Below are 21,761 nucleotides of genomic sequence, written 5' to 3'. Positions count from 1 at the left end.
GCTAGCGAAACACCTCATTCAACAACAATGGAAATCTGCGTCTAGCCGCACATTCCACCAACGGCTGAGTGAACTTGGGAATGTGATTCATATGGAAGGCCTTTGATATAAACCAGTAAGGAAAATGTCTTCCTGAAAATCTGGAAACCGTTTCTCAACAAGTGGTCGACATCCCGGCAGAAGTGAACTGACTCATAAACCTCATATGCTTGACAGGAAGTGATAAGGTCCCATTCAGGGTGTATTACATTCACATATCTTTGGGATCAATGTTGTTGCCAATGCTTGTGCTTTGTTTTAACTGGACCTTACTTTACCTTGAGTGCTGCCATTGTAATGTAATGTATACACTACCTGTCCTTACAGCCTCTGGAAATTCGGCTTGAAATAGTTAAAATGCATATATGATATCAAAGTTGAGTCTCTCATTAAGCATCCACAAACATCTATTATAAAACCTGGTTCAAACAACAAGTTCAACAGCTCATTTTGCTGTTCAGACCATTTCTCAAGACTGTGTAGGTGTGGCAGATCCTGTTTTGATTGATATCTCGCCAGCTACAGGCAAATACTGCGAGTCGGGCGGTGCTTGGTTTTGACTCATCTGTTTTCAACATAACGGCCGGGTCACAAACTTCCTCATAATCCAGCTGAACAGTTTGGGTTTTGTGAGCCATGTGTTCAGGGGCAGCTGCTTTCTCTGTGTTTCACAACACATCGCTGAGAACACGAAGGGAGGAGGGAGCATAATCACGCCCAGTTCCCAATATCAGGAAAGTTTACAAAAACTTAAATGACAATGTTTCAAATCTGTGTTGAAACTAATTTCTAATACTTTTTAGATGCTTACTATTATGGACATGAGACCCTTAAATTACATAGTTAGAAGGCTATGGACGAGGCTGTGGATCTGGGGTTCCAGTGGCTTTAAAAAATCCAATAAACAGACTTGAAAAGAAAAAGATAACACTGTGAAAAGAGCTCACACAGCCAACGATGGTCAACTGGTAGTAAACATGCTAGCAGACTCACACACTAGCAGACGAGCTCGGTTACACTTTGCAACCAGCAAACTGTTTTTAATCTGTTTAGTTATGTAATTTCAGACATATTGCCACAACCAAACAGAGCATATACCTCCTCCATCACCAGCACACAGACCCAAGTACCTTTACATCGACTCAACTGACACGTCAAGTATTTCCTGTATCGTTCCGCTTGTTCCAAAGTAAACATGTATGTTCCTCTCTGTACTTCTGTTGAATCACCTGATGTGTTTTGCGTCAGAAAGGAAAATGTGCTGTACACAAAATAAACAATTTCTGGTCTTTTCCCACAGAAGTACTCCTTGACCTTTCCTGTGAAAATCCAGGACTTTGGATACATGAAGACAAATCTCTTTTCAAAGCAAAACCTTCATTCTTTAAATCCGTCACTGCCTTCAAAGAGCTGCGACAAGGTTGCGACATGTATTGTTCCCATTTCAACAACCTTTATTAAAAATGCAGGACTGTCACACCCAACGTTCAGCCCTGCGCTCTCTCTTCTGTCTGATGTCACCCTCTGATTCTTCAAAGTTAAAATATAGACGTGAACAAGCGATAAGCACAGATCGCTACATGTGCTGGTGATAAATAAGTGAACAAATATTGGGATTTTCAACAAAACCTTGAGGGCAAAGCAGCATGACTAAACATTTACACACAAAGCAGGACAAACAGAGTGATGCTGACTGTGTAGCGGGTGCGTTGCGCTGTGTGTGTGTGTGTGTGTTTGTGTGAGAGCTTCTGTACCGTTGATGGAGGAATCGTTGCTGTTCTTCTCGCTGTGGCAGTCCTCCTGTCCATCTGCGTTCTGCTGCGTGTGCTGCAGACTCAGTTTGTGACAAACCTCGAACGCCTGGCCGACCGTCCGCACGATACGCATGGCCTGACTCTAGGAGAGAAGAAGACAAAGAAATACACACAGTTTTAACACTCAGAACGCTACTGTGTTGTTGCTGTAGTCATTTCAGTACTGGTCCGTCTTTGGGTTTTCTCTTGATTAGGTTTGAGTTTCTGTAAGTGCAGCTCTTTCTTTGTCTGGCAGGTAAAGCATTTCATTTCTCTTCTGCCAGAGGAAAGACTGAAGCCAGATGTACTGACCTTTTTTTTTTATTAGTGTGAGCTGCAGACTGGACACAGATTAGTACCAGAAATGTGTATTTTGTAGCAAACAGACACAAAAGGCAGGAAGAGCAGTTTGCAGCATCAGGGGTGAATTTATAAAGAATGGATTGCGGCCGCTGACAGGACGTTGCACATCGTTTGCAACCGCTATCTTCCCCATCTCGAGGTCCGATTCACAAAAGATACCGCACTATGTTTTATGACGGAGCAAACACGCCCATAAAGTTTTGCAGCTGGGTGCAATTTGCCCTAATTTACATACATGCAAATAATAAAGGAGCACCCAGACGCTATTTGCTTGGCGGCGCAATTTGCTTTCTGAATTACAAGGTTTCTTTTTATCTCATTAGGTTTTGCGGCTGCACAAGCTGTGTGATTCTTTTGTAGATTCGCCCCTCAGTGTCACGTGGACCAACAGTCACCTGTTGATATTACACAATTAAGTCTCAGGTAGAGGCTTTTATGTGTTTACTATCAAAACTCAGTGGAATATCCAAATCTAATTTCTACTTTTGGCTGGATTACACCTTTGTCTTCAGGTGTGTGAAGCTAGATGTGTCTGCTTTTCTGCCCTCTTACTCTGTCCGCCCTGCTCTGAAAAGGCAGGTCAAGTGAAAACAACTTAGTTGACTTCTGTCTGCTATCTGCCCTCTCTTGTCTGGCGTTTCATTGCAGGGAGGCGCAGAGGCAGAAAAGATTTCATTTTAAAGCACAGAGGCCTAGCCTCCACTCCGCTCATCCTCAGCTGGAGGAGAAGAACAGATGCGGTGGCGTCCTAAAGCAAAATCAAGACTCAGCCAAAGGACAAAATCCTTTCTTGCTCTGGTTAGCAACTCTGAAGTCTCGTCCCACTAAGAACATTATGTCAAATCAGGCTGAATACTTTCAATTGGGTGTTTTATTGCATTGAGAACTGAGGTTAGCTTTGGCAGTGTCAGAGGTGCTGGGCTTTGGCCTCGGCTCAGAGAAGTTTTTTGATTCTGTAGTCAGAAAAACTCGACATCATTCATTTTCTGTTTAGAACTGAGGTTTGGCTGCCTTCTTGGTGTTCTCACAGCGTAATTAATTATGATGATTATTTTATTTTTTAATTAAAACATGCTGCTTCAGCTTCATTTAGTGCTGATGTTGTTTGCACAGCGTCTAGCCAGCAGCTGCCAATATCAGCAGAAAGAATTTATATCCAGATCTGATATAAGAGCCAATGTGCTCCATAGGGCCGTGTGATATGAAGTTAGAAAAACTTCTATCATTTCATAGTATGCTCTTGTTTATTTCATCGTGACGTTAATCACACTCCTTATGGCAAAATTTTTCATCATTTAGAGTCTGTCCATCTTTTTCACGGATTACATATTAATACATTTCACTTCTTGGCTTTTTACAAAACTTTTACTCAAGTTGACGACAACTACACTCGTGACATTAATGTAAGTGTCTTTAGTCATTTCAGCATGTCGTCACATCTTAAATGTTAAAACTTTACATGGTGGTCTGACAGCATTTACCAGCAATCTCCCAAAACACTGAAAATAACTATTTCTGAGTAGACTCGAGCAGCGGATGACAACTGAGAAGGTTATACATATACAGTATATAGTAACTGGTGCAGGGTAGTTAATTAAAACATATGGATAGCTTTACAACTATCTTCGAAGGAAAATTAATCAGAATCCACTAATCCACTAATGTATTTCAGAGGGGTTTTGCTCAATCCCAGAAAATCACTGTGCCTGTCACATCACTTGTGACGGGCAGTTTTCACTACTTTTTGACATTTTTTAGACTAAATAATTCGAGATTCATGAACAACTCAAACACTAATGGAAACACTGAAGCTACTGGCATCATTTCAAAGCTTTTATGTTCATATTGGACGTTTCTGCACCTCATGTTCAATGCCAGCGCAGGAAGTTGTGTGTCCTTTATGTAGCAAGGTGGAAAGTTTATTTAGTATTGCACCTTTCACAAGTGCCTCACAAGAGTAAAACAGTTAAAAATAAGACCATAAGTACAGAAAGTGAGGAGGTTGGAGTTTATTACCGTAACTATCTTTCCCAAACCATAACCAGGTGTCTTAGTTACCTGATCCAAACCAAACCCTTTCCCTAACCTTAACCATACCATAGTTGCCATGCATGATATAGAAAGTATTGTGATGTTTATATTAGTATTAAAAATATTGACATACGGCATAAACATCTAATATAGCTGTTCTTGTGTTGTGAAAGTGTTATAACCTCCATCTACAGCAAACCTGTGCAGCCACTTTAAGACAACCTGCACACATTCACACTACAGCACCTTCACCTTTCACCTTGTTATTGCTTTTATGTGAAAATGTCCTCAACAAACAAGTTACATGAACACAGAAATCTGAGTACGGAAGGTGTCTCCAAAAAAATTGACCCCTTTTTCGCATTTCTCCACACTCCACACATACAGACAGACGGTGCATTTCTGATTTTGTATAAACAAGTATTCATATCATGGACCAGATGAGGCAGATCGCTCTACCGGCACAGAGAAAAGATAAAATAAACTTTTGTCACTTGAGGAGAAAATTGCCTCGGGGCAGACTGGTGTTAAAAGAAACATCAAAACAATCTTCAGCCGACAGAAAAGAAATGTTAGAATAAGACATCAAACTGACAGAGAATAAAAAATAGATAAAATAATATATTACCCAGGTGTTTAAGACCCTGGAGAGCTACAAGTCCATAGTCTCCCATAGTTAACAGGTTACTGTTTGATCAACAGTATTCAGTTTACTACCTTATATGACAAAGAAAAGCATTAAAGTCACATTTGAGAAGCTGAAACCAGGACATTTTTGGCATTTTTGCTTGTAAAAAAGATTTAAATGATTATCAAAATAGTTAAATTTTTGATCTCTAATCGATTAAGATATAGAATCAATATAGAATCAAGATATGTTCACCCAGTGGCACATTTTTCAGCTTTATTTATTAAAGAAAGACTGAAAAAGTCAATAGAAAATGTAAGAATGGGGTGTTTTCCAATGCACATGTATCCCCATGTGAATATACAGTATGTTTTCTACTTATGCAGGTATCATCACTGTTTTCTGCACAACACGTCCCTCACTGCAGCCTCTCCCACGTGCTCTCACTCTTCAGACCTGCTATTCAGTGTTTCCACGCACTGTGCAGTTCTCTTCATCCCCATCTCCTCCATTCATCCATCAATCGCCCCGACTCTCCTCCTCCTCCTCATCTGTGGACCCCCCTATTCATGTTTTTTTACCCCACGCTGGTCTTCAGCCTGACAGTAAACACGTGTTTTCCTTTGAAGATGTTTCCAGAGGCGGTTGATACAGGGGATGAGAGCAGATGCTGGTGTTATTGTACACATAGTGAACACACCGAAGGCTCGAGTTCCCCTGACTCATACGCTGACTGATTGGAAAACACATAATCAAACACAATGATGTGCCGTTCTTTCCCTCAGCCCCCGTCATGTGTAGATGACTCTCCTCCTCAGTTTGGTCCCTTATACACTCAATTAAAATAAAAGTACATTTTCCCAGTTTTAATCCTGTTCCGTTGTGTTAAATGTCCATTTATCTCATCTATCTGCCAAATATATGACAAATCCTGCACTCAGAGGCGTTTACAATAGTCAGAACACTGCACAGTCTAAATGGAAATGAAAAAGTTTGCAGAAAATGGTTTGATTTTGTGTCTATGTCTTGTTTTGTCCGACCAACAGTCCAAAGACATCCAGTTTAAAATATAGAAACAGAGAAAAGGCAGCAAATCCTCACGTTGGAGACGCTGGCTTCTTTTTAAAACATGACTTCAACTGACTAATCATCGCAGAAAACGTTTTGGCAGAGCGCTAACAACGGGTTCTATATGTAAAATTTTATTTGACACTTCGGATCCAAACAAAACAGCAGGAAGCTTGACTCCAGTCTTTAATCTTCGCTACAGTGAGCAGCAGGGCGTCTGTGAATCTGAGAGCTCTCCACGGGTCATTGACATGTCTTTATAGAATATCAACTACACAGTCAAGTACAAGTTTCTGACTATATTTATATCATTAGGATCTTAATAATCTATCCTAAAAATAGCCAGAGCAGGGATGTAAGAACAGCAGCGATGTTAGCTGCACTCGTTTTATAGACTTTTTGGGGAGACTGGAGAACAGTAGTTAATCCAAACTGTAATAAAAGCACGAACAGGTTTCTTTATATCACTGGGAGAAAGAAAAGCTTTGACCTTTGCAATGGTCTTTAATTTACAGAATGCCTTTTTGGTTGTGTTCCATATTTAAGTGGAACACTAGATCAGAGTCAGTGATAAAACCCCAAACTTTTTGTGTATATTACTGTTTTTGATCTTTTGGAACAATAACTAAGACCTCTACATAGCCCTGACTGAACTTGACTGCATTTTTGGCGATTTTCAAGATAGTAACGGATGCTGTGGTCATCAGAGATGCTGTGGTCATCAGAGATGCTGTGGTCATCCACTGTGAGAATGTTCCCACCTGAAAAACAACAGCATGTGTCCAAACATTTAAAAACACCTGTGTTCGTGCTTTCCTGACCTCTTGAAGCAACCCCCCTGCAGCACTGACAGTAATTAATTTGCTATTCTGTCGTGAAACCTCTTCAGAAGGAGGTCGAGGTTAGAAGTTGGGTCGACAAAGCTTGTGACTTTGTCTCGAAAGACCGCGATTCACGTTCCTCTTCCATCCCAAGTCAACATCGGTTCTTTGTAACCATGATGGCAATCCTTCCATTAAATGTGCCTGGTCAGTGTTCAAGGTTATTTATAACTTTGTTGAACGGATATTCACTTATCTTTTTCAGTTAACTCACTTTTTCTCAGACTAGTTGTCCTATCTAAACATGTTTTGCCCTGAGAAAATTCTCAAATGAATCCCTGATTGTGGCAGCTGACAACACCACTAAGAGATTTGTCACTCAAATGCAAAAGGCTCTGTATCCTGCTGTAAAGACATGAAATAGTTCTTAAGTTGGACATCTGTCACCATCTCTGTCTAGCTCTCTTTCTCCGTCTCTATCTCACTCATCGATTTTCCTCTCTGTCAGTTCAACTGAATAAATGCACCCTCTATGTATCTCTCTGTGTCTTTCTATCTCTGTCTTCTCTATATATCAAGCTGTCAAGAGAGGCTAGGTCCCTGCAGCAAAGTATTCTCTCTCTCGGCGGCTAAAAGGATAGGGTCTAGTCAAAAGAATGATGCATTATTTATCCCGGATTAGCCACAGAGGTTCAGTAGTGCTTTTTTTTTTTTTTTTTTTTTTTTGCGTCTGCCTGGGAATCTTGGCACAGGCAAAGAGAAGGGACAAAAGGGAATATAATGTAATCTAGGAAAAAAAAAGTAAACAATGAGAGGATGGCAGGGGAGCTGCTTCTGCTTTTTTCTGTGTTGATGAGTTCATTCATTCTGTCTTCTGTCTTCTAACTGTGTTTACATATTCACCCTTCTTTACGCATCCGTCATTCAGTAAACACAGGGTATTTGTAATTTAGAAGAGAAGAGATTATAGAAAAGACAACCGCTGATCCATTCTGCTCCCCTCTTATTAACTGAGTTTTATTTAAAGAGTTGCACCGCTGACTCCCTGACCTAACTACTGATCATTAGGGCAAAGCCTGCTCTGATAATTGCCTCAAGGAGATCCGTGGGACAGCAGGGAGAGATAACACTATGCGGGGAGTATGAGTGTGTGACAGCACTGAAGCGAATTTTATTAGACCGAAATAAGTACTAATCAATGGACAGGTTTGTTTGTGTGTGTGTGTGTGTATGTGTATGTGTGTGTGTTAGCGTATTTATGTGTGAGAGCAAGTGGAGTGTGATGAAATGAACTCATGACGCATCAGTGACTCTTCTGAACCATTAGCTCGCTTTCCAGCCCGTGCACAAAGCAAGGGTATATCATACAAACACACACATTCACACATTTAAACTCTATATCAGGGTTCGGTATGAAAGCTTCTTATGACTTCTTGTAAGACAAGATTAAAGGGCAACTTGTAGGTTGAATGTCTCACTGGAATTATACTTAAACCTGCATTAACTGTTATTTCTACATCCAGCAGTTACGGAGCAACATTATCATGCATTTGGAGTCGTGTTTCTGTCCACCTGGTGAATGTAAATCCAATATTCACTCTCTTTTAGCTCCGTTTTTGCTCTCTACCATCTCCTGAGGGAAATATATCTGGCTCTTTAGCTGCTAAATGCTCCACCATGTTCACCAGCTAATTCCTAACTGTGTCTGTTTGCCGTTTGGTGCTGAGCGGGTAGTGTACAGTTGGGTTTTTAGAGCTTTTTTTTTTGTCTGAAAACAGCTGCCTGCTGCGGCCCAAAACGACACTAAGAGATTGCTGAGAGTGAACCGAAACAGTAAAGTAGCTCAGTAATGAGATGAAACTCGCTATAAAGCTCCGTAAAGCTCAGGAGAGCTGCAGAATCACTGATGACTCTCTGTAACTTCATCACTAAGAGCCGACGCATTACACGCTGTCGTCTGATACATCGTTGCATGAAAAATACTGATTATTGCTGCTTTCATGAAATGTTTTGTAGTTAACACAGAAGGTCCTGGTGAAAGGTTAAATCCACCAGCTGGTTGTGTGGAGTTTTTATCTTCTCCAGACCAGTCCAGTGTCTTCCCTGCACCAGTAAAGCAGGTATAGAAAATGATGGTGGATGGTTATTGTTTAACGTTATCAGGCTCAGGTGTAGCTGTGACTTCACAGACAACTGAGCAGAGAGAAGACAAACCGTCTCCCAGTTCAGGTGCCAGATAACGACACAGACGAAGGCGTGTCCTTCAGAGGACCTGAACGCCAGACTGAACATCCTCCTCCTCTCCGGACCAGACGGTCCAGACTCACAGAAAGCAAAAGTGATGGTGCATTCGGGCAGAGATCCTCCAAACAGAGTGTGTGTGAACGAATAAGATAAAGTGTAAATATAAAGAGTAGATTCAGTCGAGTTTCATGACAGAGGGTGGATCAGTCAGCTAGTTACAAACACATTTTAACTAGAGACTCAACAAGAGACATTGAAGATTAAGACGGGGAGGCTGGTGATGTACTTTTCATAACAAGTACACATAAACCAATAAAACAGAGCAGCTTATTAGCTTCTGTCTGAAGCAAGTACACACAGTATGAATCTGACTTATTTAACTCTGCTGCAAGTGCACTGCAGCCTGGACAGAGAGGTAAAAATAAATTAGATTAAGAGTAAGAAAGAGAGAGTGAGAGGAGACATGGATATTCAATAAAACCCGCCGAAAGGCTGTTAAATCCAATTATATTAACCGACGCTGTGTCAGAAACGATGCGAGTCCTTATCATCGATAAGTCTGGAAATAGATTTATGTCGTTTTATATCAGCGCTCTTCAATGTCAATGATGAAACCGCCGATCCTCTTCTGAAATCTGGAGTTTTCACCAGGCTGACTATGTTTAAACACTGATTAAGATATAAATTAACCACACTTATACTTAAAATATAAACTTGACATAAATTTAGGCTTTAATATACTACTTGAAACAGGTTTTTTTTGCACTGTAGCTCACTTAGTGCTTTCTAATGTAATTACCTGTGAGCACAGTGAGAAATCAGAACACATTTCATGATTATTTGGGTTTTGCAATCATCCTCGAATGTAGAAGATTCGACTCATCGTCTGCGTCTGAGGCTGAACAAGTTAAAGCCATTATCTGTCTGTGAATGGCAGCATATGGTTGGAGGGTTTCCATCCGCAGAGCGACAACTCAATTAACACTTGACACAATAACCCTCGCTCGCTCTCCGTCTCACCAAGCAGATCAGTCTGCATCCATCATAACCATTAGATAAATAAATGATCAAACAAGTAAGTAAATAAAAACCAAAAAAAAAACTGTTTTTAACCCCTCGGCCCATAATTTGATGTTGTTAATGGTTTTAATCGAGCGGGTGAGAGAAGTGCATTTGCATAACTTCCCTTACTGGGAAAAAAAAAAAAAAAGTAATCATGTGGCCTATCAGTGTAATTATAACAATAACAACATCAAAGAGCACAGCTGCCAGGTGCGAGGTTTCCATTTAGCAGCAGTGATGATGGGATGTTTTGTGTTGTTGTTCATTATCAAGTTTAAAAGACTGTAACGGCATTAATGTAACGTCTTTATCTTCATGCGTGTGTCTCTCACCACGCTCGGCTTATTAAATGTGTTGTTGCCTTGTTGTTGAAGATATGGGATAAAGATTGGACGGAGGGTGTAACGTATGAACAGATACTGTGGTCCAGAGCTGGGCTGGTTTTAGTATGCACCCTGCCTGACGGTGGCACTCTAGGATAAGTAAGGGCGTCACCATAATGAATCCCCTGGGGACCATGACGACCTGCAGTACAGCAAGTCTGACTGGTGGTTTTCAAGAAGACTGAAAAGAAGCTTGTGTTTGTGTGGTACGACTGAAAGCTCCAGAACAGCTACTAAACGGACCTTGGGATGAGATTGATTCTCGACTGTTTTTAAAGATTGCTGGATCTCAATCAAAGTGTTTCTCAGACAGACCGACCGACGTATTGATTTCAAAATGTGGAGTCATTTTCAGGCAGCTGTGGATACTGTGGATAAAAAAAGATATAAATTTAAAATGTGCACAGTTAAATCATCAATATCTGTCATTTATTAATCATCTGGCTTAGTTTCACACACAAACTCAAGTGTTTTTCAACTTTTTCTGGCTGGTATCCCGATTTTAGGTGCTAAACTTTTCTTGACCCAGCAGTTTTCAACTTTTATTGGACTTGCATCCATCCATCCATTTTCTGCAGTTATCCGGGACCTGGTTTCAGTAGCATCAGACTAAGTCAGGAAATCCAGACATCCTTCACCCCGGCAACGCCCTCCAGCTACTCCTGGGGGATCCGAAGGTGTTCCCAGGCCAGATATGTAGTCCCTCCAGCGTGTGCTGGGTCTGCCCTGGGGTCTCCTGCTAGTTGGATGTGCACCTCCATAGGGAGGCATCCTAACCAGGGGTTTCATTTATAAGCACTGCATATGCACAAAAGCACCTTTTACTTTGAAGATATAAGCCAACTCAAATCTCAAGTCAAAATCTGCTCAATATTTCATCAGCGCTGTTTGATACGGAGTGCGGAGGAGAGGGTCAGCTGAGGAGCAGCGTAGCAGCTGCTCAAATGAATGATGTCAGGATGGTGTCAGGATGTAGCAGGTGGCAGGATTCAGGAAAGTTTAGTTTACCTTTCCACAATATTAAGTGTGAATAAACTGATTTCTTTTCACCTCAACCACGTTAATGAACTGATGAACTCCGAGATGACATCAAATAACTTAACTTTACAGAACAGAGCGCTGATAGATTCTTAATAATATCTTCTAACACTTCTAACACATATCACCAGGTATGATTGTAGTTTCCATATAGTTTATGTGTGTAAAATAGCTGCAGTAAACTTTGCTGTCAGGCGCACAGAGCATGCTGGAGACTCCGCAGTGGCCACCACACACACTCTGCCTTCTCCAGTCACCTCATAGTGTGGTAAGAACTTAACCAGAGATGTCTGACTTTACGATCCGCAGGAATGTTTATTGATGTTGTATATGGTTGTTTTGGGTTACACACATAACTTCAGGAAGTTCGAAACAGGGAAATAAAACAGAAAACATCCATTCACGGCTGTTTTGGTCCTTCCTAGGCAGCTGCTGAGCACAAGTGATGAGCTAAAGGACACATACGCCGACTCTCGACACTGATCGGTCGGGCGTCTAAAGGCTGACGGACTGACTGGTGCAGAGAAAGAAACACATGTGCATCAATATTCATGAATACTGTTGCATTGACTATTTATGGTTAAATGTGGGCATGTAAAGAGCTGGAGATGATGGCTGATCCACATGTGCACATTTCCAGGTGGACTGAGGGAAAAATACATTTTTTGGCGCACATCATTTTCAGCTTTTGTGCACACACACTTTTACTGTGCACTGTTTTATAAATGAGATCCCAGGTGTCCAAACCACCTAAGTTGGCTCCTTTAGATGCGAAGGAGCAGCGGCTCTACTCTGAGCTTCCCCCCAGATGGACTTTATGGATCAAATTCTGATTATATAAAACGTATTCACAGTTTTGGAACCAGTCTTTATTTTTTTTGGGCCAGTGTGCGCCACATGACACTACACCACACAGTGCGGCCACTTCTCCTCACATCCCAGCACTAATCTCGGGAGCTCAGTTTCAGCCGTTTTCCACTGTTTTAACGCCATCTGATGATCATCCAGAATTCATAAAAACTTCAGTTACATAATATTACTTTCCTTTTGACTTTTTACCCGCCGGTAGCGGCTCGTATTTCACTTGCATGACCCCAGGAACAACCCCAGAAACCTTTAGTGACGGCCGACATAGCGGTTCAAAGCCCTTTGAACTGTTAGCCTAGCTTAGCAAGGCTTCAGCAGAGGCAGAAGAGGCAATAGAGAGATAGATTAGGGGATGTGAATGATTGGTAGGGAGGGTGTAAACTTGCTGCAAACACTGATCAACACTTTAAACTACCAGCTTATAGTAGTAACAGTAGAAATAGTATTTTTATGTTGCCTTATAGTTCCGGGGCATGGTGCATCAAGGAACGTTGTTGTTGATGTTTGGGGGACAGAATTACTGGATTTGCTCAGAATAATAGAAAATAACTAATTAACACTATAAAATGGGACAAGGATCAGCTGATAGTGTAATAAAGTTACTTTGTACATACAGTAACTTATTAACTAAAGTAGCTGTATTGAGTTTTCAGGTGCTATCATCTTAACTTGAGTGGATTCATTAAAGTACAGTTTATTGCTCAATAAACATTTCATATCAGTAGATATCTATGTTATAACACTTGTTACAATAACCAAGAGTTCCCTGCCAGACATGTTTGTTTTTTCTATGTGTTTATATATAAAAAAACAAACAAATATCGGCTGGTAAATTTTCAAATGTCAGCCTAAAGAATCCACTAGTAGGGCTCTAGATCTGACATTAGTCACTATTCTGCCCTCATCCTTCACTGACTGTAACAAGCAGATAAAATGTCACATGAAAAAACGAAATACTAAAATAAATACAATCATTTTACAGGTATACACACAACATAAACACGTGCGCACACACACACACACACACACACACACACACACACACACACACACACACACACTGTGAACTCTCAGATGAGGCAGCATCGTGTATTCCGATGAACGCTCCCTGGTCCCTGCTCTATCACTCTCACTTCAATTTTACATAATTGAGGCCAGGTCATTCATTAGCCTTCCTTAAAGTGTCGATGGGAGGAAGAAAGGAGAGGGATGAGAGAGCAGAAGTCAGAATAAGAAAGAGAGAGAGAGACACATAGCCTGTCTCTGTGTTAGAACTGATAGGCTGTTAAAGCCTTTTTATGCCGGTGTGATTTAAAGCTGAGCGATTCTTTCTCTACTGGTAGTTAAGAGGGAAATAAAATCTGCTTAATCTTCTATTTAATCTCACACTCACAACCTTCCGCACGTCAAAACACACTCACACAGAACCGCACGCTGCTTTGGATGACATTTTTATTACATGTTTGATATGTGTATCCTCGTTCATTTTTCATTATACCCAGAGTGTTTCATCCTCTTTTTGTCTTGCTCAGTGTTCTGTAACTTTGCCCTCTTTCATCATGAAGCCTTTTTACTGGGTTTTTTTTTAAACTTCCTCTTGTCTCACTTAGTCTTAGTCTGTAGTCTGATGTATGAATTTTAGAGCCATTTAAATGATGATACTTTTTTTTCTATTTCTTCCTACTGGTGTATGCAGAAACTGATTTAGTGAACTAAACTATGAATTTATTGCCCATCCTTTATATACAAACAGTAGACTCTATATTTTAGGTAATATGAGATTTATAATTACTGCAGAAGGCTCCACCCATCATCATATGTTGTGCCCATCTGGCTCTGGACTTATGATCTTAGTTCATTTGTTTATTGGCTACATACTTGCCTGAAAATGTAAGAGCATGACCATAGTAATTGTATTTATCTGCTGACAGTGGGTTGTTGTGGTATAACAGTTGGTTATGAACTGAATATTGTTATTTGATCATGTCAATGTATCTTTTTTATGTTTTTTTAGGTTATTTTGGGGGATTTCTGGGATTCTGGCACCATGACTACATGGCTTGCGTCCCAACTAGTTGGCCACCAGGGCACCCAGTAAATTTATCTTATATTTGTATTATTATATACAATGCTGCCATAATCAAATTTTTCTAGTGAATCAAATGCCCACGAGTAATGTGTAAGGGGTCACTTGTAGTAACAAACCTAACAATTAATGCAAATTTAAATTCAATTACACTAACTAACTTGTTTGAAAAATCAGAGTTTACTGTTCTCCCTCCAGAAGAAGCCATCAGCAATAATACCACAGTTTTCATAGTCATATTTTTCAGTGAGCTCTTCCTTCTGTCATTCACCAGACACTCACACCAAAAAAACAAAACATTCCCACCTAGAAATAATCTCTTGAAAACATACTGTCTTATAAACTTTACTGTTAAATCCATGTGCTTATAAAATCGTTGTTGGTAACCATAGCAGTTACTCTAAAGCTTGGTTTGCTGTTGTAAAACTGCATTTTTAACAACTATAAGAAACTTGTAAATGTTCAGACACATTATCAAGACCTAGACAGAGTTGTAACTGTAAAACATAATGGCATCATCATTAAAAAAAACACAATCTTGCCCATAGAGCTGCTGTGGTTACTGATCACTGTTTCACCTCTGAGTGAGCAGCTCAAGTGACGGGACTCTAGTTTTTCTCTCAGGCTTGATATAAAGTATGACGTTCCCTCCAAACGCCAATATTCCTGCTGCAAAGTCGGCCACTAATGACAACACTGGAATAAAGATAGACATTTAGACAATAGAGGCTGTAAAGAATAGACTATTCAAAAAGTTTACCATATTGGGCCGAATATAAGACTTTCTTTTTTTTGTGGAAATACATCTGAAAAAGTGGGGTCGTCTTTTATTTGGGGTTTAGACAATTACGTGTTCACAACATCAGATATTCTTCTTGAATGGATAAAGTAGCGGTGTAAAAAAGTGTTGCATTATGGGTGTTCTTAGCCTTAATGTTGCTAGGCTAGCAAGTGTTTTAAAGTCTGTTTATAGCCAGTATGTCAGAGTCAGTCAGAACTAGAAGTGTTTCTCATGTAAAGTGTTTTTCTGCCACGGAGGAAATAAATTCACGACGAGTGAAAACGAGTCCAAAGTGTCGTCTGACGTCTCTACTGCAGAAACGGAATATGTCAAGCTGACAAATACTGCTGTGACAGATGATAAGGAGCTCAGAAAGACAAACAGGCTTTCTTAGAAATGCTAACTGCTGTAGAAAATAACTTTTGACCACTTTCAAGAGTGAAGCAATTATTACCGGTTACCACAACACTTGTAAGGAAAAAAATCAATACTATGCCAGCTCTGCCTGCTGTAAAGTGCACACACACACACATACACACACACAGACACACACACAGACACACACACACACACACACACACACACACACACACACACAACACAGTGTTTTCCAGCTTAATGGCCTCGGGGCCATAGCTGCCCCGGAGAATTTTGGTATGCGTCACTTTCCATTTTGTCTTCCAAACAGAATGTGTGTGTCAGGTTGTGTGTGCGCTCATGTGTCAAAGTCGGTCTGTCTGTAAGAGATAATAAGGCAGTGTGTGCTTCACCCAGCTGACCCCTGGAGTCAACCAGCAAGTCCTGCGAATTGGCAGCTAAAGTGGAAAACTGGGAGCACATTTTCTAATGAACTATGTCACACAGCTAGACTCTGCTGTGACTCTGCGTCCGCTCTGCTCTGCAGCAACACTTCCTCCCCGAATGGGCTTCGAACTTGTTCCTCAAACCTCCACAATAACAAGCCGACAGTGCCAGGAGGAGTTAGGCTCAGTTCACACTAAATCAGGCGTTGCAGCTAAAACGCCAGTTCTGCCATTCATTTGAATGGGAGTGGTGCATTGAAGCTGCGGGGGGGGGTGGAGGCCGCTGGGTCGCAGCTGCGTCCTACTGCGAGAAAGTTGTACTAGAATCAATTTTTGGAGAAATGAAACCGGACATCACTGATCAAACTGATCAGAGCTGTACAACCCTGCCATGAGGGAGGACACAGACGTTAGGGGAGGACATTTCTCTTCGTTTGATCATGTTAAACGTAAAGTTAAGCTTTGCTGACGGCTTTCTGAAAAAAAAGAGAGAAAAAAGAGAGAAACAGAGACCGAGAGAGAGAGAGAGCAGCGGCGGTTGAGCAAGAAAGCAGGTGAATGAGAGAAATAAAACGTTATTTTCTGATTGTTTCACAGCGGTTACCAATAAACCCGCCCACACCCTCGCACACCTCCGCACGGCCCTGCAGAAGTGCACCGCAACGCCCGATTTGGTCCGAATACGACTTTACTGCTGCTGGACAGCTGTGTGTCTTTATTGGAGGTTGTCAGGATGGGACTCAGATAATGATATGATTTAAGAGAGGAGGAGGATTTACTTTAAACACTATGAGACTAATAGACTTTGAAATCATTGGAAATGACCCACATATTGTAGTGACTGACTTTTTTTCCACTCTTGCCATCATACAGAAACAAAGTTTGATGAGTTGGCTTTTGCAACTCGTGCGAAAATACAAACTATGTCACTAACACCAAGAAACGTGTTTCCTTATGTATTGTGACCGTCGTCATGTCAACAAAGAGCTCATGTCTGATGAAGCCACACAGTGGCGGCTCAAAATCCATATATGTGCTGGAATATTACATTATATATCAGATTTTTTGTCTCCACACTTATTTACTGTTTGTTGGGTTGCACCTGTCCTGATCGACACTGGCTATAAACTGGCGTGACTGTTCTAAGTTCAGCCCAAACGTCAGAATGTACAAACTGTATTGTTTCAAGCACTAATTTATAACAATCAAATACATTAACACTTCATGGGAAACCCAGCTGGAGTTTCCTGTTTCAGACAAAGTTTTCGGGAGTTTGGCATTAGTGCCTACATCCAAAAACAACACGAGTTCAGGCCAAGTCTCTAACTTGATAACTCAGTATGAACTACAGCCCCTTGGGTTTGATTCAGGTTCTGCATTTGTGCAACATTTCTGACGCATTTCATCGCTTTCACGCACAGCTTTAAAACAGGACTGCACTCTCTCTCTCACCTTCTTTTTGGACTTGAAGACGTTGCAACGGAAGACGTTGCTCTGTCCGTCTCTGGCGATGTAGCTGAAGATTTTCAGATCCTGGGAGTCATGAGACACATAGAATATCCTGAAAGAGAGAATAAAATAGGTCAAAAATGTTTAAAAAATGAAGCAAAACCGAATTAGAGCCTGGCAGTGTTTCTAAATGTATCCTAAGACGCAAAATAGGCACTGAGCCCGTTTCTCTGGGGTTTCAATGTGACAGAAATGAACACTATTTAATGTTTGTTTTAATCCGAAGGCAAGAGACCAAATTTTAGGTCTCAAGCTGTAAAAAAGAAGGAAAGTTGTGATTGGATTAGGGGGGAAAAAATACTATTTAAATAAAATAAACTGGCAAGAAGACACTTCCTCTTAAAATTTTTCCATTTCTTTGGGACAGGAAGCTCAGTGACAGACATTAAAAGCAAAGTAAACTTTAATTCCAAGTAGGAAAAAAACTTCCAAGTGACAACAGTGATAGATAAATTTCAGACTGAGGACACAGAGGAGGTAATACTATTACAACAAAAAAAAGATCCGGTGTGAAAGAGGATGCAGGGGGGAACTAAGTTTGAGACAAAAAGAGAATACTCCTGGTATGGAGGGATTGTGTGCAACCAACAGTGAAGAGATATACAATATCCTGCAGAGCAGGTAAACAGGAAGAAATAAGTTTGGGAGCAAAAGGAGAGAGCAAAAGAGATCAGAAACAATAACCTGCAGGAGGGAGAGAGCACTGTATGAGTTCAGCTCTATGTTAAATCTAGTTTACAATGACAAAAATACACCGCCGGAGCACTGCAGATGACGCTATGACGACAACTCGGAGACCAAGAAGCTGAAAAAGTTCTGACGGATGCTCAGAGCAGACAGACGGATGCTCAGAGCAGACAGACGGATGCTCAGAGCAGACAGACAGATGCTCAGAGCAGACAGACAGATGCTCAGAGCAGACAGACAGATGCTCAGAGCAGACAGACAGATGCTCAGAGCAGACAGACAGATGTTCAGAGCAGACAGACAGTACTGTATTCCACAAAGACTGACATGAACTGTCTGAATATCAGAACTTTAGCAAAGTCTCAGCTACAAATAATCTCCATATCAACTAAAACTAACTTGCATCAGTTATGTTTTGTTAGAATTTTAAATGCCACCTGCATTATGTTCATTGGACTTTTGGTCATGTGATCTGATGTGAGGATTTACTGCTTTTCACCCTTTTATATCAATTTAAAATTCATATCTTTGGGTTTTCAGAGTGTCGGTTGGACACCTTATGCTCTAGTTGGTTGTTACTATTCTGACATTTTGTCAACAATGAATTGATTGATCATAAAACTATCAATACATGAATTAATAATAAACACATTTTTCACATCTCTAGCAAACTGGACAGACAAAAGCAGTCTTTGGTCTGTCTGTAATGAACTTTACTCTGTCTGACATTGATTAAAATAGCCTCGTCTAAGCTAATAGTCAAGTCAATTTTATTTAAATGGCGCCAAATCACAGCAGTAACCTGAAAGCCTTCATTAGAGCAAAATAAGTCACCTCATTACCATGACGACCGGCCACCTTTGTGCTTTTTTTTTCAAAATTGCTCAAAAAGAAAGTGCTGCAATCTACGGCTGGATTTTGAAGGTTAATGAGTAGATGACATCGGTTGTTGGTTTTACTTAACACGGTGAACTTGAAAACTGGCTGAAAGAAGGACCAGAAACTCTGAGCAAAACAGTTTCCTAATTGGGCAATTAGTGCCATATTAGGGAGCTCGGAAGGATATTTGGAGTAATTTATCACAATGAGACAACGGACATCCAGACAAAAGCGAGAAATTAGGTGAAGATTATGCAAATGTTCCTACTGTCTCTGTCCATATGAGTGTGGTTTCGTTTATGTGCATGTGTGTGTGTGTGTGTGTGTGTGTGTGTGTGTGTGTATGTTGGTGCACTTGAAATCCGGGGTCGCATCTATACACTCTGTGACATTTCTGTGGTATTTGTTTTGGCCTTTTCTCTGGTAGCCAGTTCAACTGAGGTCCTGTGGTATGGATGGTGTCTTTGTCAACCCTGCTTAGCAGACTGTCAAAATACCAGACGCAGCTATCTGCAGTGACTCATACTCTCTCTCTCTCTCTCTCTCTCTCTCTCTCTCTCTATCTCTCTCTCATGCACACACACAACACGCAACTCATATACCTGCTGTTTCATGAACCAAGAAATGTAGCATTGCACCAACAAAGGCAGTGAAGAAGAAGACTGCCGGCAAGCAAATATAAATGTAAACAATGCACAATTGAAGGTATTTTTAAAAATGGCTCTGCTAATATTTTATGAGGAAAAAAATGCACTCGACATGTTTGATCTCGAGGATGCATATGATACATTTTGGTGAGAAACAACGTTTGAAAACTCCACATTTAATCATGCAAAATAAAAACTATATTGAGTCTTGTTTTGGTAAAGTTAGCTAACCTGCATTCATTGTGAAGCACATGCAGGAGTTTGAGTTAGCATCACAATTAGCTTACAGCAGCAAAAAGAGCTCCTGCTGTGATGAACTGGAAAATATCCATCCCAGTGGATTGCAGTGGCATTAAAACATTCAGGCGTGGCTTAATGAAGTTAGTGGAAACTCTTCTGTTCATATCCATGTCAACAAACAGAGAGCTAGCAGGGTTTCTATTATCAAGCCGTGTCATCTAACCGACCGCTCCCATCCGCCTGCTCTTTAGCTGTTTCAACTTTGTTTTTGCCTTCTGTTCACCCAAACGCCCTGTCGCTATGATATAAATCAATGTCCCAACAGATTTCTTCCTTCAAAATCTAAAGCATGGGAAAAGGACCAGTGCTCCGTTAAACTGTTGCTTACAGGCAACAGAATCTTATTCCTAAATTGAGGGCAATGATAAAAAGAAACGTTACATGTCGCCAGACGAGTGAGGAGCTTAGCCGAGAGTGAATAAAATTGAGCTTAGTTGACTGGCTTAGCTGACAAATCCCCAAACAGTGCAGAGACGACGGCTCCAATACATCTCTATCAAGCGACTCTGACAGAAATAGCTGCCAAACATCCAGGTGAAGATGCGTCAGATATATCAGATCTTAGAGTAAAGAGAGCCGAGCTCGACATGAAAGACGTCGAAGATGGTTAACGGCAAAATAAATCAAACACTGCCAACGGGAAAAAGAAAAAGATTTGTATTGTATTTCAAGTGGGTTGCAATTCCTGTTTAATTACAATACATTAGTTACAATATTTTCACATGAATGAATGTCATTTTTCTGCTCTCTGTCACTGAAACTACACAGTAACAATGCAACCAAGCGGTGAGTGACTGTAGAAATATGCTTTGCTTTCTTCAGAGCACAGTTTACTTTGTAATGCTTTTTGAATCACTCAAAGCCTGAGATGTGAATGTTGTATCTGCTGGCAGAAATTAAGCAGTCAGTATTGACATAGCAGATACACTGATCCTTATATACAGTAGTCACTGTAGATAAACAGCACAGAAGTCAAAGGGAAAAGATGGATTTTTAAGGAAGGAGTCAAACATGAGCCAAAGGCAGTTTAAGAGATTATATTTACAGATATTTACCCATCCACTGTAACCGCGGTGATCAATATTAATCAATTTTAATTTTAGATGATCTAAATAACCTCAGACAAGGTTAAACCTCAGACAAATCTAAACATGACATTTAATTAAATCAGAATCTACCTTTACATCTCTTCAGTGAGTGTGAATGATTTTACATCAGAATCATCATGTTGCAGCAACTTTCAACAGTCATACAGAGAGAAGCTTCAGGAGAAGAGATGCAGGTCGAGTCTCAAATCTGTCAAACCTGAGCGTCCTGAAAGATGCATCTCTTCACCAGCAGACAGATGAGAGGAGCAGCAACAACATTTATGATACTAGTTAGCAAAACTTACTATGCATTGCTGCCTATTTCCTCTATTTTATACCACAACCCGCTCTGTTTAGCAGCGTGATGAGATTATAGTAGGTGGATAGCAGCAGTCTCAGGCTGGTAGGATCAGAGGTAGCCGGGAGCAGAAGCAAATGCAGAACATCGACGTTGCCAGGCAGCAGCGACGGCAACCACTCACTGCCTGAAAGCACATTTGTTCCTCTCTGCCATAGGGCTCCATTGTTGTCCAAAAAAAAATATTAAAAACATATATGAGGCACATTGCCACTATATCTAGACAGGAACAGTAGGTCATTCAAGTCCCACACACACCTCAGTGCTGTTGGAAAGACTCACCAGA

General features: G+C 40.7%; 1 protein-coding gene across 3 annotated transcripts in view; it reads right to left on the bottom strand.

Annotated features, from left to right (window-relative positions):
• The window catches only part of LOC137187357 (carboxyl-terminal PDZ ligand of neuronal nitric oxide synthase protein-like), a 188,356-nt gene that overhangs the window by 75,188 nt on the left and 91,407 nt on the right, over positions 1-21,761 (bottom strand). For all 3 annotated transcript variants that reach the window (XM_067596193.1, XM_067596194.1, XM_067596195.1), the window contains 2 exons: positions 17,460-17,568; positions 1,794-1,935 (listed from right to left, as the gene is read on the bottom strand). In XM_067596193.1, coding sequence (XP_067452294.1) covers positions 1,794-1,935; positions 17,460-17,568 — 251 coding nt within the window. The remainder of the gene's footprint in view (positions 1-1,793; positions 1,936-17,459; positions 17,569-21,761) is intronic.

This window comes from Thunnus thynnus, chromosome 8, assembly GCF_963924715.1.
Source record: "Thunnus thynnus chromosome 8, fThuThy2.1, whole genome shotgun sequence".
NCBI lineage: Eukaryota > Metazoa > Chordata > Actinopteri > Scombriformes > Scombridae > Thunnus > Thunnus thynnus.
The sequence above is the reverse complement of the archived record's forward strand: the minus strand, read 5'-3'. Positions and strand labels throughout refer to the sequence as shown.